The sequence below is a fragment of the Canis lupus genome, chromosome 23 (assembly GCF_003254725.2).
Source record: "Canis lupus dingo isolate Sandy chromosome 23, ASM325472v2, whole genome shotgun sequence".
NCBI classification, from domain to species: Eukaryota; Metazoa; Chordata; class Mammalia; order Carnivora; family Canidae; genus Canis; species Canis lupus.
Genome location: NC_064265.1, coordinates 8171656 through 8188085, shown reverse-complemented (window position 1 = coordinate 8188085; position 16430 = coordinate 8171656). Strand labels below are relative to the sequence as shown.

General features: G+C 51.6%; 1 protein-coding gene across 11 annotated transcripts in view; it reads right to left on the bottom strand.

Annotated features, from left to right (window-relative positions):
• Nucleotides 1-4150: 4150 nt before the first annotated feature.
• The window catches only part of SLC22A14 (solute carrier family 22 member 14), a 29533-nt gene continuing 17253 nt past the window's right edge, over nucleotides 4151-16430 (bottom strand). For 3 of the 11 annotated variants that reach the window (XM_025461277.3, XM_025461275.1, XM_025461276.3), the window contains 7 exons: nucleotides 16083-16251; nucleotides 11124-11244; nucleotides 10748-10845; nucleotides 10294-10508; nucleotides 9264-9453; nucleotides 8473-8676; nucleotides 7413-7797 (listed from right to left, as the gene is read on the bottom strand). In XM_025461277.3, the coding sequence (XP_025317062.1) occupies nucleotides 7614-7797; nucleotides 8473-8676; nucleotides 9264-9453; nucleotides 10294-10508; nucleotides 10748-10845; nucleotides 11124-11244; nucleotides 16083-16251 (1181 nt within the window). In that variant the 3' untranslated portion in view covers nucleotides 7413-7613. Of the gene's footprint in view, nucleotides 5322-7412; nucleotides 7798-8472; nucleotides 8677-9263; nucleotides 9454-10293; nucleotides 10509-10747; nucleotides 10846-11123; nucleotides 11245-16082; nucleotides 16252-16430 lie in introns of those variants that run through there. The other 8 variants (XR_007405199.1, XR_007405198.1, XM_025461280.2 and 5 more) reach the window with 8 other exon arrangements.

The window sequence follows — 16430 nt, the reverse complement described above, 5'->3', positions numbered from 1 at the left end:
CCCAGCCCCTACCCTAGGAGACCACTAGTCTACTTTCTGACTGAGGATTTGCCTATTTCAGCCATTTAAAATAAATGGAATCATACAACATGTGGCCTTTTATGATGGATTTATTTCACTTAGCATACTGTTTTCTAAATTTTTTTTAAGATTTTATTTATTTATTCATGAGACACAGAGAGAGAGAGAGAGAGAGGCAGAGACACAGGCAGAGAGAGGAGAAGCGGGCTCCCTGCATGGAGCCCAATGTGGGACTCGATCCCAGGACTCCAGGATCACACCCTGAGCCAAAGGCAGACACTCAACCACTGAGCCACCCAGGCGTCCCAATTAAAAAAAAAAAAAATTTTTTTTAAAGATTTTATTTATTTATAGCATACTGTTTTCAAAATGCATCCATGTTGTAGCAGGGTGAGTACTTTTTTTTTTTAAGCCAAAAAAAATTTTTATCACATGTATTTACCACATTTTATTTATCCAGCTAATGGACATTTGAGTTGTTTCTACTTTCAGGCTCTTATTTGTAATGCTGCTGTGGATATTCCCACAGATTTTTGTGTGGATGGATGCTTCATTTCTCTTGGGTATACACCCAGGAGGGGGATTGTAGGGCCACATGGTCTATCCAAACATCAGTCCATGTCTGATCTTTTGAGGAGCTTCTTTCCCTTTTAATTCTTTTTTAAACTTTTTTTAAGATTGTATTTATTTGTTTGAGTGAGAGCATGAATGGAGGAGTGGAGGGAGAAACAGACTCTCTGATGACAGGGAACCCACAGGGCTTGATCCCAGGACCCTGGAATCATGACCTGAGCCAAAGGCAGACAGTTAACCGAGTCATACAGGCACCCCTTCTTTCCCTTCTAATTCTTAATACTGTTTATTTGTGCCCTCTCTCTCTCTCTCTCTCTCTCTCTAAAGAATTCTTATAGGTAAAGATTTTTCCATTTGTCGCTGTAATTAATACTCTCAAATAACAAATTATCAGGCTTCTTTGCTTTTGTATTTCATTCATCTCTGCTCTTTATCATTTCATTCTTTATATATTTGATGGACTTGTTTAATTATCCAATTTCTAACTTCTTACATTGAAATACCTAACTCATTAATTTTCAACCTTTCCTGTTTCTTTTTTTCTTTTTTTAAATAGATTTTATTTATTTATTCATGAGAGACACACACAGAGAGGCAGAGATACAGGCAGAGGGAGCAGCAGGCTCCCTGTGGGGAGCCTGATGTGGGACTTGATCCCAGGACCCCGGGGTCATGACCTGAAGGCAGATGTTGAACCACTGAGCCACCCAGGTGCCCCACCCTTTCCTGTTTCTTAAAAAGAAAAGTGTTAAGACTCTAGCCACATGTGGCTAGTGGCTACTGTGTGAACAGCACACATATAGAACATTGCCCAGAAGCTTCCACTAAACTGGTCTAGTTGAAAGGGTCTAGGAGCACAGCCTTAAATCTTTCAGAGTCTTAATAAAGAGTCTTAGAGTTGGTTGCATTTTTTACTTACTCTTGATCCTGTGGCCCACAAATTTGTATTTTAACAGGTGTATTTGATAAATTCCTTGAGCGAGGTTCACTGACCTGTGTGGAAGTCACACATCCAAGCCCCATCTAAGCCCCAAGTTATACCTCAGGCCCTTGACTCTTGTGCCCCCTTGCCGCCTCCCCACAGCAGGCAGAGTGACCTCCGTGGAAGGCAAAGCTGACCTGGATGTGTCCCCACCCCGGTGCTTACAACCCATTAGAGCGGCTCCTCTTTGTTCTCAGGTTAAAGACACAGGCAGGACCTGACTGACAGGTCAGGTTTGCATGTGGTCCTCCCCAAGGTCCTTGGCTCCTGAGGCCCCATCCCCAGGACTAGTAGGTGCAGGGCACAGAGCACGGCCAGTGTCTATGGACCGAATGCCCCAGGCAGGGGCACCAGGAGGAGGCAGGCGCACTGCTGGGCTGGTCGTGTCAGGGGCCAAGCTGGGGCCTTGCCGGGCAGCTGGGGGCCGTGGAGGGGAGGAGGACGGAGCTTGGGGTGAGGGGTGGGGGGCGGGGGTGCCTGTCTGCAGCAGCCGGAGCTGACAGCCCTGTTTGCACCTGCTCAGGTGAACGTGTCCTTCTCACTGTCCCTGGAGCTGCTCTCCTACCAGAAGCTCCCGGCTGACCAGATGCTGCCCGGGGTGGACATTCGGCAGCATGCCAGCGGGGAGAAAGAGATGGTGTTTACTCAGAGCCTGCTCCTGGAGTACGCCAACCACACCACTCAGGTGAGTCCCGGGCCCGCCCCACACCGAGGAGGGTGCAGCCGGGCCAGACTGTTCTCGGGGGTCAGAGGACAGACCCCGACGAAGACTTCAGAAACAAGAGGAGCCCCGGCCCATGTCCTGAGGGCCCCGTCTGCCCTGGAAGAGGACCTTCCATGAGGACACACACATGGAGAAAGGAGGATCATCTCTCCTTACCTACCTCAGCTCAGAACCAGGTGAGGTACTGTAGGGTGGGAAACAGGGAAGGCTTCCCAGAGCAGGTGGCATGTGAAGTGTCCCAGCTGGAAGGTACAGGTGAGGAACAAAAAGGACTAGCCTCAGGGATGGATTCCAGGGAAGCCAGAAGGAAGAATCCATTTGTGACCAGGCAGGCCCTCCAGCTTGGTCCTTGGGTGGCTGCTGGGGCCCAGAGGTGGGGTAGGCTGAGGCAGGGCCTGAGGGTGATGTGGGGGGACCGCCAGGAGCTAGGACCACTCAGCGCACAGGTGGGGCCTGAGGCTAAGAGAAGAGGTGAGATGGGCCCCAGCAGGAGCAGGGGGCTGGGCCTTGGGGCCCCCACAGGATGGGGGAAGAGGAGGAGGAGAGAGGCCTGAGCAGGGAGCAGAAACCAGGGCTTGAACAGGGCAGGGGGTTGGGGGGATCACTGGCCTCTTGATGGTCAAAGGCCTCATTGATCTCAAAGATGGCCACGTCCTTCACCATCAGGGGGTGGCAGGGAGAGCAGAGGGCATCTTCTGGGCCCTTGATCTGCAGACCCCCACCAGCCTTGGTTTCAGCTGCTGGCGCCCAGCCCCCTTCTGCTCACCGAGGCGCTGCCCATGGGCTCCCCAGAAGCTGCAGTACCTGGGGTCAGAGGGCCCCGTGTCCCTGAGACCCTGGCCTGGAGCCCAGCAGGAGTGGGCAGGGGCCCCACACCACAGGCTCTGTCCCCCTAGGTGGTGCCCCTGAGAGCCACCGTGGCCGTGCCCGAGCTGCAGCTCTCCACCAGCTGGGTGGACTTCGGGACCTGCTTTGTGAACCAGGAACGGGTCCGGGAGGTCTACCTCATGAACCTGAGCGGCTGTCGGAGCTACTGGGCTGTGCTGATGGGTAGGCTGGGCCTGCCCCCCACTTCCTGTGCAGGCTGGCACCTCGTGGGAGGCCCTGCAGAGAAGGCTGGTTCCCAAATCCCAAGTGATCCCAGGGTGGCCTTGCCCTGTGGCCCTGGGCCAGACCCGAGGTGCACCCCTGGGATCCAGGGAGGGGCAGGGGGCTCTCTGGGTGGTGCATGAAGTGCCCCAGCTCCTGCGTGCTCCCTTCCCTCAGTGCAGGCCAGCAGGACCTGGACAAGGATCCTGCGGCCTTCATAATATCTCCAAACAGTGGGCTGCTGGAGGCACAACTGGTCAATGCACCCCCAACACCATCACCCTCTGGGCCCAGGTCCCCTCCCAAACCTCAGCCCCCACTCCCCATAGGAGCAATGAGCTATATGAGTCCCTCCTGGTGGTGGGACGTATGCTTGGTGAGAAGGCCTGTGCCCTATGGCTGTAGGGCCAAGCCTCCACCAGCTCAGAGACTCTGCTTCACACCCCAGTCCTAAGTTCCCAGAGCTAAGAAGCAGGTCTGCTGGGCAAGTGGCTGGACCAGACCACAAACTGAGGAACAGATGAGCTGGCACCTTAGACCTCCACTTACTCTGAACAGCTCTTGGGATGGAGGGACCCCTTTCCAAAAGGGCAATATTTGATAAAATTTAAGATCCAGAGAAGAAAAAAAAAAATCCCAACTCCTAGAAAAAGAAAAATAGTAAGGCACTTCCTTAATCTGATTAAGGCTATCTACAATAAATTGATAACAAGCATCAGGCTTTTTTTTTTTTTAAAGATTTTATTTATTTATTCATGACAGACACACAGAGAGAGGCAGAGACACAGGCAGAGGGAGAAGCACGCTCCATGCAGGGAGCCTAATGTGGGACTTGATCCCGGGTTTCCAGGATCACACTCTGAGCCGAAGGCAGCGCTAAACCGCTGGGCCACCTGGGGCTTCCCGACTTTTTTTTATTAAATATTTTATTCATTTATTTGAGAGAGAGAGAGCGCACAATCGGGGTAAGGGGTAGAGGGAGAAGTAGACTCCCCACTGAGCAGGATTCTGATGCGGGACTTGATCCCAGGACCCTGGGATCATGACCTAAGCTGAAGGCAGACACTTAACCGACTGATGCACCCATGTGGCTCACAGAAATCATACTTGTTGAATGCCTTCTCTAACATCATGAGTAAGACAAGGATGCCTGCTCACACCACTTCTGTTCCATTTTATACTGGAAGAACTAGTTAAGATCTAATAAGACAAGAAAAAGAAATATAAGACATAAACATTGGAAAGGAAGAGACTATTTAATAATGCTGTGGATATAAATCTAATATACAAAAGTCAATGGCATTTCCATCTACTAGAAACTGATGGAAAATGAAATTAAAAGCAAACACCAAAAGTAGTATTTATGATAGCTTAAAAAAATCAAGTACCCAAGGAAGAATAAAAACCATATGGGGCCCAAGAAAGAAAACTATAAAACTTTGCTGATGGGTTTTAAAGAAGGCCTAAATAAATGGAGAGATGATCTAGTATGTTCTTGGATTGGAAGACTCTGTATTGTAAATTGTTCTATAGATTCCTCCTACTCCCAGTCAGAACCCCAACATATGCTTTTCATTTATGTTGTGAAACTTAATGAACTGGCTCTAGGGTCTACATGGAAGTGCAGAGGGCTGGGAGAAGCCTAGAAAAAAATTAGGCATCCATATTTTTTTTTAATAAAAGTAACTGTAAAAAATTTTTGAGTGAAATGACAGACCAAAGAGAGAGAAGATATTTGCAACACATATAACTGACAACAGACTCATTAAAAACACATAACAGAGACACCTGGGTGGCTCAGCGGTTGAGCATCTGCCTTTGGCTCGGCGTGTGATCCTGAAGTCCCGGGATCGAGTCCCACATTGGGCTTCCTGCATGGAGTCTGCTTCTTCCTCTGCCTCTCTCTCTCTATCTCTCTCTCATGAATAAATTCTTAAAAAAAAAAAAAAAAAAAGAACACATAACATCCTCCTATACAAAGAACAGATAGCCTAATACAAAAATGGGCAAAAGACTTGACCAGGTATTTCAGAAAATAGGAAATCCAAGTGGCCAATAAATTTATCAAGAGATACTCAACCTCCTTAGGAATGAGAGAAACGTAAGCTTAAATAGAAGAGATAGCATTATGCAACAAAAGATTGGGTAAGATTTCAAGTCTGAAAATGTAAAGCATTATCAAAGATGTGACAAAGAAAACGTCTTTTACCTTGCCTTTGTTTTTGTTTTTTTTTTAAGATTTTGTTTATTTGTTCATGAGAGACACACGAGAGAGGCAGAAACATAGGCAGAGGGAGAAGCAGGCTCCCTGTGGGGAGTCCAATGCAGGGACTCAATCCCGGGACCCCAGGATCATGCCCTGAGCCAAAGGCAGTTGCTCAACCACTGAACCACCAGGCATCCCTCTTAACTTACCTTTAAAAAGTGTGAATTGAAGCAACTACTTTGGATGATGCATGGCCTGACATGTCAGGGTTTTTTTTTTTTTTTTTTTTTTACATGTCAGGGTTGAAGTGATATATACCCTATGACCCAGCAATCTCATTCTCAAGTAGAGCCTCGAGAAACGTGTTTCTGTGCTCCAGAACATAGTTACCAGAAAGCTCACAGAAGCTGTGTTAGTCCATTTGGACTCCTATAACAACATGCCATAGATCAGGTGGTTTATGAAAAGCAGAAATTTATTTCTCACAGCTCTGGAGGCTGGGAAGTCCAAGGTGGCTGGGCGGCACCAACAGATTTGCTATCTGGAGAGGGGCTCTCCCCAGGTTGCCAAGGGCTGTCTTCTCAACTGTGCCCCCATGTGATGGAAGGAAGAAGCCAGCCCTTTTAGAAGGGCATGAATCTCATTCATTTGTGCTTCACTCTCATGACACAATTACTTCCCAGAGGCCCCACCTCCTAATAACATCACCTTGGGCATTAAGTTTTCAACATGCTATTCTTGGGGGATATAAACATTGAGACCATAGCATAGAAGTAGAATTATTCATGGCAGCACATCTCTCCCTTTTGGAGACAACCAAAATGTTTGTCACAACGAGAGTGGCTGAATACATTGTGGTCCGTTCATAATAATGGAATTCTCTACAGGATGAATCTCAGAGTTGGAAGAAGCCAGATATACAAGAATTTGAACGGTGACTCCTCCTACCTGTTCAAAACCCCACAGAAGTAACCTATGTGGTCAGAAGGTGACTAGTTTCCTTGGAAGAAGGGAAGGTGGTGAGTGGGAGAGTCAGGAGGAACCCCTGAGATGCTTGCTATTAATCTTATCCATGTGGGTGATGGATTCCATGTGCTTTGTGATAATTCATAAAATGGAACATTAACTGATTTATGCATTTCTCTGCATGTTATTCAGTGAAGTTTCTAAGATTCTTCACTGGGTCCCAGGGCCTGACCCAAAGGTTTCTGGGTCTGGCTAATGGTTGAGGAGCCCTGGGCCCTATTTGGGGAAGCTCCCACACTAGCTGGGAAGGGGAGACTCACCCTAAGCGTAGTTGGGACTGTGAGCTGGATGTGCGGGCTTATTATCCTCAGGGCACTAGAGCTCAGAGGTCAGCCAGGCTGGAGCCATCGGGGAAGGAACCCCCAAAGAGAAGTCTGAGATAAGTAATCCCCAAAGCCATGCTTATTTGTGAGTGGCAAAGAGAAAACTGAACGAGAAAGCTCTGTGCAATGATACAATTGGGAAAAATGATCAATATTCCTTTACATTCCATCCTTGACAGGTGCATATGATGGGGCTGAAGTCTTTGTCAGCCTGCACATGAGCTGGAAGCCCACCACAGTAGCGGACGCCTGGGCAGAGGACATGGGTGGTGTGGGCCCAGTCCTGCCCTTGCCCTCTCCCAGCCCTTACAGACACAACCACCGCCCCCCCCTTCTATCCAGAGAGCTCCTCACCATGCCCAAGGTCAGCTAAGGATAGGAAGGACTCTAGGGAGACTGTTCGACCCACCCTCCTCCAGGCCTGGGTTTCTGGGCTCTCCAGACGCAGTGAATTTTGACCTAGCCATCTCAAGTCCAACATGGCACCTTTATTGGAATGAATCACACACTAGGTCACCCAGGAGGGGCCATTTTTGGATCTCAACGGCTGGCTTTGGAGCAGGGCTGACCTGCCCCTCAGCTGGACTGGGCCTGGAATTCGTGGCCTGGAGTCCACAGCCCCACACCCAGCCACTCAGCTCCAACTCAGATCGTCTGGGGGCCAGGCCCTCAGTTATTTAGTGGGTCTGTTTCCTCTCCTCTGCCCTGCAAAGACGCATCCTGCAAAGACACGTTGGAGAGGATGTCCATGTCCGATTTCTGGATCATGGAATTGAGAATGGTGTTCTTTGTCACTTCGTCAGTCCCATCATCAACTACTACTTCCTTGGTGAACAGTTCCTCAGCCACGTTCCTGAAGAAGCCATTTGAGAACAAGTCATGAGCTGCATCTTTAGGAGCTAACGAAAGCAGTAACTGCATTCCAGACAGTGAGGCTTTTCCTTGCCTGACAGTCCCCAGCCAAGCTTTGTCATGCACTCATGAAGGACCCTCACCTCCAGGACTGGGCCTGTTCTAAATTCCCAACTGCACCCAGACCCTTCATGCTTCTGCATCTTTGGGGGTTATTCTTTCACATTGCTGAGCACTTTTCATGTGCCAGACTTTGCACCAAGCTCTTTCTGTGGGCTTAATCCCGTCAAAAGCTCCACAACAGAGTCATGAGTCCAGTCGGAGTCCTCCTTGAGAAGCTGAGAGTTCAGGTAGGACAGGACAGGTACTCAGAGAGCTGTTCCCAGCCAGGCCGTGTGCTCTGGGCAGGAGAGCCCAGGGTATCTCCAGGGGCAGAACCCAGTCCAGACAGGCGGCCAGAGGGGGTTAAAGGAGAAAACCCAGCCCAGACTGGTCAGGACAGCCAAGAGGACAGAAGCTGGCAGAGGGCAGGCTGCACATAGGAGATGTGTGGCAACATCCAAGAGAGCCGGAGAGACAGCTGTAGGCAGCCCTCGTGTCACAGGCCCATCTGGCAAATGGGCAGGGATGGACAGTGCTTGACCTACTCTCAGTGGCAAGGGCCTCACAAACCTACCTCATCTGCAGGGAGTAGTGCTCCAGGGTATCAGAGAGAGGCTGATCTTGCGTTTCTGGCAGCAGGGAGCAGAGAAACAAGGCCAGAAAGGCTGAGATGCAGCAGAGAAAGATGGGTAGGAAGGTGAGTTTCTGTTGGATGACCACCAGGGATGAGATGGCTCCAGCTGCCCAGGCCAGAGATACCAGCCCCAGACCTGTTGCCCTGGAAGGGGAGGTAAGAGTTCATCTAGGAGGCCTCCTGGGCCCAGAGGCTGGAGGAGGTAGGGTGGAAGCAGCAGCTCCCCAAACCTCACATGCTCCAGTCTCCAGCCTGTCCCGACTCACCAAGCGCTGGTGGAGCATTTGGCTCTCCCCTGATTCAGGGCAGGCAGTCATTTCTTCAGGGGCCTACTTCATGGGTCAGGAGCAGGGGAAGCGGGAGCCACCCTGGCCAGCGCTCCTCCCACCACCCCCCACCCCCAACCCCAGCCCCTCCCGAAGCTGCAGCTGGAGCCTCAGAGCAGCACAGACACACTCAGGCCCGCAGTGCAAGGCAGAGACTGCGATGAGACCTCTGGGTCCTGCCGTGTGCTGTCTGGCCTCCACTTGACTCTGCTGTCAGAGATAGGGCTAATGACAGCATTTGGGGGCACTTTTGTGAGGGTTAATGGGCTGATCCAGGGAAACCACTCGCACGTGCCCATCACCAGGTGCATGGCCACTCTGAGTGCTGTGTGCATCTGGTTCCCAGGCTGCGCCCCCACCGCACCCCCACCCCGCCCCCACACCCCTGCCTGCCAGCCCGCCTACCTGAGGACGGTGGGCAGGAGCTCTGCGGTGTAGATGAAGAACACTGAGGCCGAGGCGGCCAGGCTGAACTCTCCAAGCACAATCATCAAGACCATCATGGATTTCAGCTCTATGGCCAGATAATGCTCAGCCCACCTGAGTCTGGGGTGGGGGACAAGGGACCCACCCATCTGCTCTCCCTCCATCTCTCCTGGAAGGCATCAGAACCGTCCTCCCTCACCACCTGGTTGGCTGGTCGGCAGACTCAGGCCCAGCCAGGCCAGAAGTTAGTACATCTGCATTAGGAGAGTTGCTAACCCCATGGCCCCTCAGCCCCCTTGCCTCTGCCTCCAGGCTCATTCCTATCTTCCCCTACCCCATGGTCTGCTCACGGCCCTGCCACTGTCCCTCTTATCCTCTGCAAGGGGGACGGAAGCAGGGAAGTAAGTGTGCACAGGGGGCCGGAGGGTCCCAAGAGCCAGGATTCCCAACATTGGGCAGCCAGACATGCACATTGAGGGAAGAAAAGATCCAGGAAAGCCCATTCCTCAGACTTGGTGAAGCCCGGAGCAGGAACCCCTGCTCCCTGACTCAGAGCTGGAAGCTTGTAGCTGTTCCCTGATGAGCCTCTGCTGGCCCCTGCCCCTGCCCCACTCTGGCCCCAGCTTTTCTTGGCTCTGGGATGAAACCCCAGATCTAGCTGTACTTATTGGGGGTTCTATTGTTAGTTTTTCTCACACTTTTGAGAGACTATCTGTGGGCATCCGCTCACATTCAACTATCAGATCTGACGTGGGCTGGAAGAAGGCCACCCAAGGATTAATCCTTCCGGATAGCACGCCCTCCTCTTCCAGGTTTCTGAGAGCTTCCAGAGCCCAGTCTTGGGATTCCGCCTTGGGCAGGGCAGTGCTCCAGTGTCTGACACCAGCTCGGGAGGGCAGTAGGGCTGGGGGTGCAGGAGGCAGACTCCTAGGGCGTACGTTGGTAGGACAGGGCAGGAGGAAGGGGTCTAAGGAAGCAGGAAGGCTGGGGAGGGGAGGGTGAGCCGTACCTGGGGGGAGGATGAGGATAAGCAAGCACATAAGGGAGCCTTGGAAGAGAGTCAAGATCAAGCTCCATTTCCTCCCCATCAGCTCAAGGAGAAAGATGCAACACAGCCGGGCGGGCACCTCCATGAGGCCAGGAACCACTTGTGTGAGGTTGATGTTCACACCAAAATCCTTCAACTTGAGGCTCATTGTAAAATAGCTGTAACCGACAGTAAACCTGAAATAGAGCAGGAGACAGACACTCAGAGAGAGAGAGAGAGAGAGAGAGAGAGATCAGACAGGCCAGGAATAAAGACAGAAGCAGAGACAAGAGGAGCAGTGTGGGAACAGGAGACGGAAATAAGCCCAGAGCTCTGGGCCTGTAGTCCAGCCAGTGTCCTCGGGCCTTGCCGGTCCCCTCAGCAGAGCTCTCCATGCTCTGCTTGCAGTCCCGGCCGGCCACTCCCAGGTACTTACCACACACAGCCCATCACCAAGGTCACCTTGCGGAGGTGCCTGTTGTTATAGAAGTCCAGGACAGAGGCCTTAGTCACCTTCTTTCCGGGCAGCTGCAGCTACAGGACGAGCAGGACCAGCCAGAGGCAAGACCACAACCCCAGCTTGCTCGCTGCCCCCACAGGACCTCAAGGCCTGCCCGCCCCTCCCCCACTCCCCACCCCACCCCCGCAGTGCCAGCCTGGCCCCTGGCAGGGTCAGGTTTTGCTGTCACCATTCTCCTCAAGCAGTGGCCTGGGGACACCCTCTGGGCAGAGGTCCCACCAGAAAGGACGAGCGAGGAAGAGGCTCCTCCTCACCCCTGCCCTGGCTCCAGTGCAGGACCGAGGCCTCTTACCTTGTCCAGCAGACTTAAGGGAATGGTCTTCTCGTTCACACTGGCCGCATAGCACAGCACCCGCTTGGCCGCCCCCAGCTTGCCTTTCAGCATCAGCCACCGCGGGGACTCGGGCAGCATCCTGCACGACCCACCCGCTCTTACTCATCCTCCTAAGATGCCCCGGAGGTCTCCAGCACGACCAGACGGGGAGGTGGGAGGCCTTGACAGTGACCGGTACCTGCAAGGCGCCCCTGCCCCTGCCTGGCAGCAGCCACTCCGGGCCGCCCAGGGTCTCCGCCGGCCTGGCTGCCCCTGGCCTGCAGCTGCTCCCCGCTCCCTCTTGGCGCTCTCTGCCTTGCCATCTCAGGGCACTCGGAGGGCACCACCCCCCATATCCACACGCTCCCTAAGAGCCCCATTCTCAGGGTTGGCACTGCTCCTGTTTCCTCTCTGTGTCCTAAAAGCCTGGAGACCAGCAGGACCGCAGGGCCAACCCCAGGGCTGACCCCCTGCCCGGTGGACAGCAGTCCTCTCTGTCCCCCTCCGCCCCAGCCACATTGCCACTGGCTTTGACCTTGGAGTAACTCTGGTCCCTCAGTTCTTCTCGATTCTTCCTGGCTGTCAGAATCCACACAGGTGAACACTTAAAGAGCTTATTACAGCCAGGGATTGTGCCTGGTGCCCTTACTTATGAATCATCAGGTTTAATCCCTGCCCAACCCTGGACCTAGTATGATTATCCCCATTTTATTCCCAGACTCAGGGGGTCAGGGCTTGCCCAAGGTCACAGAGGCAGAGCTGGTACGGACCCCAGTGCCCTGATCAGGCACTCTATAAACTATGCCATTGTCCCCTGCTGACTTCTTGCACACCCACCCCCTGCCCAATCCAGGCCCGGCCTAAAGTCCATGGCCAGCCTTGTAAACATGTGCCTCTGACATGAGAGGCAACTTCATTTTCTCTGCCTGTCTCTGCTCCTGCCCTTCGCGGCAGGGGGATGGGGGGATGCGGGGGGGAAGCAGACTCCCTGCCATCCTTCTCCATGGTAAGGCTGGGGAACTCTCCTAAAGAAAGCCACCCAACTGGGGCTTTTTCAAAAAGATAAGATATTGAGCACGTGCCCACTAAACTAGAGGAAAGAGAAAGGAGATCAAAAAAGAGAGCAGTGGAAGAAAGATTTAACAAAAATACACACAGCCCAGCAGAAGATGGAGGCAGGCTGGTGGCCACACGGCAAGGCACGGCATGTAACACCCCAGTCCTCAGATACGGGACTCCAGTTCCCTCTGTAGTTTGCTCCCAGAGCCTAGGGGAGGTCGAGGACAAACCAGGGGAGCCAAGTGGAAGTCCCCATGATGATGACAAGAGGCCCCCCTCCCAGCCCCACTTAGGAACAAAACAACCTGAGCCAGGCAGCTCCCTGACTTGAGGATCCCTCAAAGAAAAGGCTACCGGCCATCTGGTCACCTGATAGTAGTGGTTCGCAAAGTGGTCATCGGATCAGCAGCATCAGCATCACCTGGGAGCTTGTAGGAAATACAGATTCTGCTCTACTCCCAGTCCTGCTGATTGAGAATCTCTGAGCGCAGGGCCTAGTCATTGATGTTTTCACCAGCCCCCATGTGACTGATTCTGCTGCTCAAAGAAATCTGAGATTCATTGCCCTACAGGATTACCAGGCAGTCAGCTTCTGTTCAGTTTCCCACTAGTGTCTTAGTGACTTAGGGATGGAGAGATGCTCTTAGAGATGAAGGATGACCAAAAAAAAAATCGCCCAATAGTGGAAAACAAAATAAAGCAAGCAATCAAACCAAACCCTCCTAGTGAAAAAGGGGCCAAAGTAATCAAGCAGGAAAAAAAAAATTACCCCAGAGGACACAAGTAATGTAGGGAACAAGAGGGGAAAAAAAAAAAACAAAACAAAACTCTAACTTGTAGCCAAAATATTTGTGAATGTTTTTTTGCAATTTTATTGACTTCTATACAAGAATTTCAAATGCTATTGAGAAAATAATAAAATCAGAGAATGAGGAAAAGCAGTGTAAGTGAACAGGACACGGAAATTTTGTCTTGGAATTTCAGCTGATGTCCCAAGGCTAGTAGCAATGACTGGTAACCTCACATTCTAAAGAGGGTTGTTATCACATTCAGGATAGGACCCACTAAAAACCAAAAGCCAAACAAAACAAAACAAAACAGGGATCCCTGGGTGGCGCAGCGGTTTGGCGCCTGCCTTTGGCCCAGGGCATGATCCTGGAGACCCGGGATCGAATCCCACGTTGGGCTCCCGGTGCATGGAGCCTGCTTCTCCCTCTGCCTATGTCTCTGCCTCTCTCTCTCTCTCTCTGTGACTATCATAAATAAATAAAAAATTAAAAAAACAAAACAAAACAAAAAACATCCCAGCGGCCACCTCCTGCAACCATCCAGAGAGGCTAGAAATTTCCATTTTGTGGTAGTGAGACTGTCTTCTCCCCAGGTTGCTCTCATCTATTCAAACCTGATTAAGGAGAGGGTCTTTGAGACAGAGAGTCTGCCCTCCCATTCTGCCTGGAGCTTACTGATTCAGAAACAAGGGGGTTGTCCTGTACTCCAGACAGTCATCTACGGGGAGAGTTAACTCAAATCCCCTCAAGTTGGAGGACCTATGCAAACCCAGAGTTGGGGGGACCTCTCTCCCCTGCGTATGACCAGGCAGTAAGTTGGTGGGAGCCACCACAATGGCAGCCTGGGGGATGGGGTGATGAGAGTCTTTTTGGCCAAGTGGACCCTACTATCTTGAAGTCACCCCACATGCTAGGGCAAGGAGACCTCTGCAGAGAGAGTCTATGGGGTGAACTGCTGAAGACAGCCTGGAGCATTAGAAAACGCCAAGTGGACCCCTGAAGACCCACACATGGGCCCCAGAGGATCCTACAGAAGACACCGACCACCCATGACAGCGCCTGTTGCACACTTGTCTCTTTTCTCTGATGCCCTACCTCCTGCCTAGGACCTGGAAGATCAGAGCAGGTAGACAGAGGAGGAAGGGCAAAGATCAGAACACTAGCCCGACTCAGCCACCAGGGAGAAGCTGTGAACTGGATGTAAGATCAAGTTTAAAATTGGACTGGATTGGATTTTTTAATCCCTGAAAGTGAGTCCAAATTACAAAAATGAGACTTCGCTTTCAATTAAGAATGGCTATAAAGAAGGGTGCCTGGGTGGCTCAGTCAGTTAAACATCTGACTCTTGATTTCAGCTCAGGTCATGATCTTGGGGTCCTGGGATCAAACCCCGCATCGAGCTCAGCACACAGTCTGCTTGAGATTCTCTCTCTCCCCCTCCTCCCACTTGTTTGCTCTCTCTTTCTCTCTCTTTCAAATAAAGAAATAAATACAATCTTTTGGGGGGAAAAAAAGAATGACTGTAAAGAGATGGAACCTGCCCAAGATATTGACAAGTGTCAAGGAAGGAACATCTCACAGGACACGTCTCCAGAAAAATGTGCCCCAATGAGCCGTCTACTCACAGAATGTAGAACTATGTAGGCATCTACCAGAAGAAAGAGCTAAGAGTCCACAGAGTGATGGCTTTTAGGGAAGGAACTGGGGGCTGAGGGGAGCTGAAATTGTTGACTTATTTTTCACCACAGACCTTTTGCTATTCCTTACTTTAACCACATGCATCTATTGCTTTTAAAAACTTTTAAAATTTATGATAGTCACATCAGAGAGAGAGAGAGAGAGAGAGAGAGAGAGAGGCAGAGACACAGGCAGAGGGAGAAGCAGGCCCCATGCACCAGGAGCCCAACGTGGGATTCGATCCCGGGTCTCCAGGATTGTGCCCTGGGCCAAAGGCAGGTGCTAAACCGCTGCGCCACCCAGGGATCCCCGCTTTTAAAAACTTTTTAAGGTTAAGCCATGAAATGCCATTTCCTAGCTACATGGCAGAGTCATGCCACCTGGCATCAGGGAGCCCCCGGTACACACTTGGGAACGTCGACGACCTTCAAGATGGTCCCCAGCTTTGGAATTTGGAAGGTCTCCAAGCCACCTATGTGCCCTCACTTCTTCTTCTTCTTTTTTTTTTTTTTTTTTTGTGCCCTCACTTCTTAAAGAGTAACCCCACCTCTTACAATCCATGTTGTGTATGGCGGCGCAGTGGGGAAAATTCAGAGGCTCTGAATTCAGTGGCCCCACCCCACAGAGGCTGAGCCAAATCCCAGGTCTGCCACTCTGTAGCTGTGTGGCCTTGGGCAAGTTATTTTGGTCTTCTGAAGCTTCAGTTCTCCCCTCATCCTCACCCCTTCAGCCCCCATGACATGAGAATCACATCCTTCTCTCAGGGTTGTAAAGCTTAAATGTGATGTCAAGGTGAAACCTGATCCCTTCTCCACACAGAACTGCCTGCCCCTTAACGGGGTGATTTCTGTCTCTTCTTCTCTCTACCTTCTCTTCCCTCTCTCCCATCACCTGTCTTTTCCTAGCTTTGGGGTCTCAGGTTCCTGTCTGTGACCCTCCCCCCCCAATTCAGAACACCACACAGCTTTCCCTGACTGCCTTTGCTGCCCAATCACGTTATTACTTCCCCTTGCCCACCTCAGCTCAGCATGGTGAAAGAGTCATCTTCTAGAAGGCTCCATTTTCAGCCTCTCCTCTTTCCTCACTCCCCTGCCGCTCCACTGCAGCCACCTCAAGGTCAACAAGGCCAGTTGACTCTTCCCCAGGATCACCTTTCTTGCCTTCAGCCCTGACTCTACCTTTCAACACCTTGCCTTCTGACTTTTCTGACTACTTCTTTGACATCTCTTCAAGTGTCTCCTCTGATGGGGATTAATGCTATGGTTCCAGAGGCTCTGCTCTGGGCTCTTTCTCATTTCATCCACATGCACTTTCTCCAAGCGAAAATTCCACCCACTCCACCCCTTCCAGGACCCTCCAGACTCCTCAGCATCAGCCCATCAGACTCATCACTGCACACACCCTGTTTGCTCACCAGATGTAGGAGATGAGGGGGAACACAGGTGCCCCACCCACCAGAAACAGTAGCCGCCAGTGGGGAAGGATGTAGGCAAGTCCCGTCAGGAACATGACTCCCATAGAGAAAAAGCAGTGTTCCAGGATGATGGCGTGGGCCCGGTGCTGACCTACGAGCCACTCGGTGGCTGTGCAGAGGCCAAGAGGACAAAATCATGGTCAGCTTAGGATCCCCGGGGCTACCCTGCCACCCAGCCTTCTGAGATGCCCCACCCCAGCTTAGGACAGTTCAGCCTGGGTGAAGGTGCTTTTGCCCTAGGTTGACTTCTAAGCCAAGCAGAGTGCCTCTGGAACCCCAAGATATGCC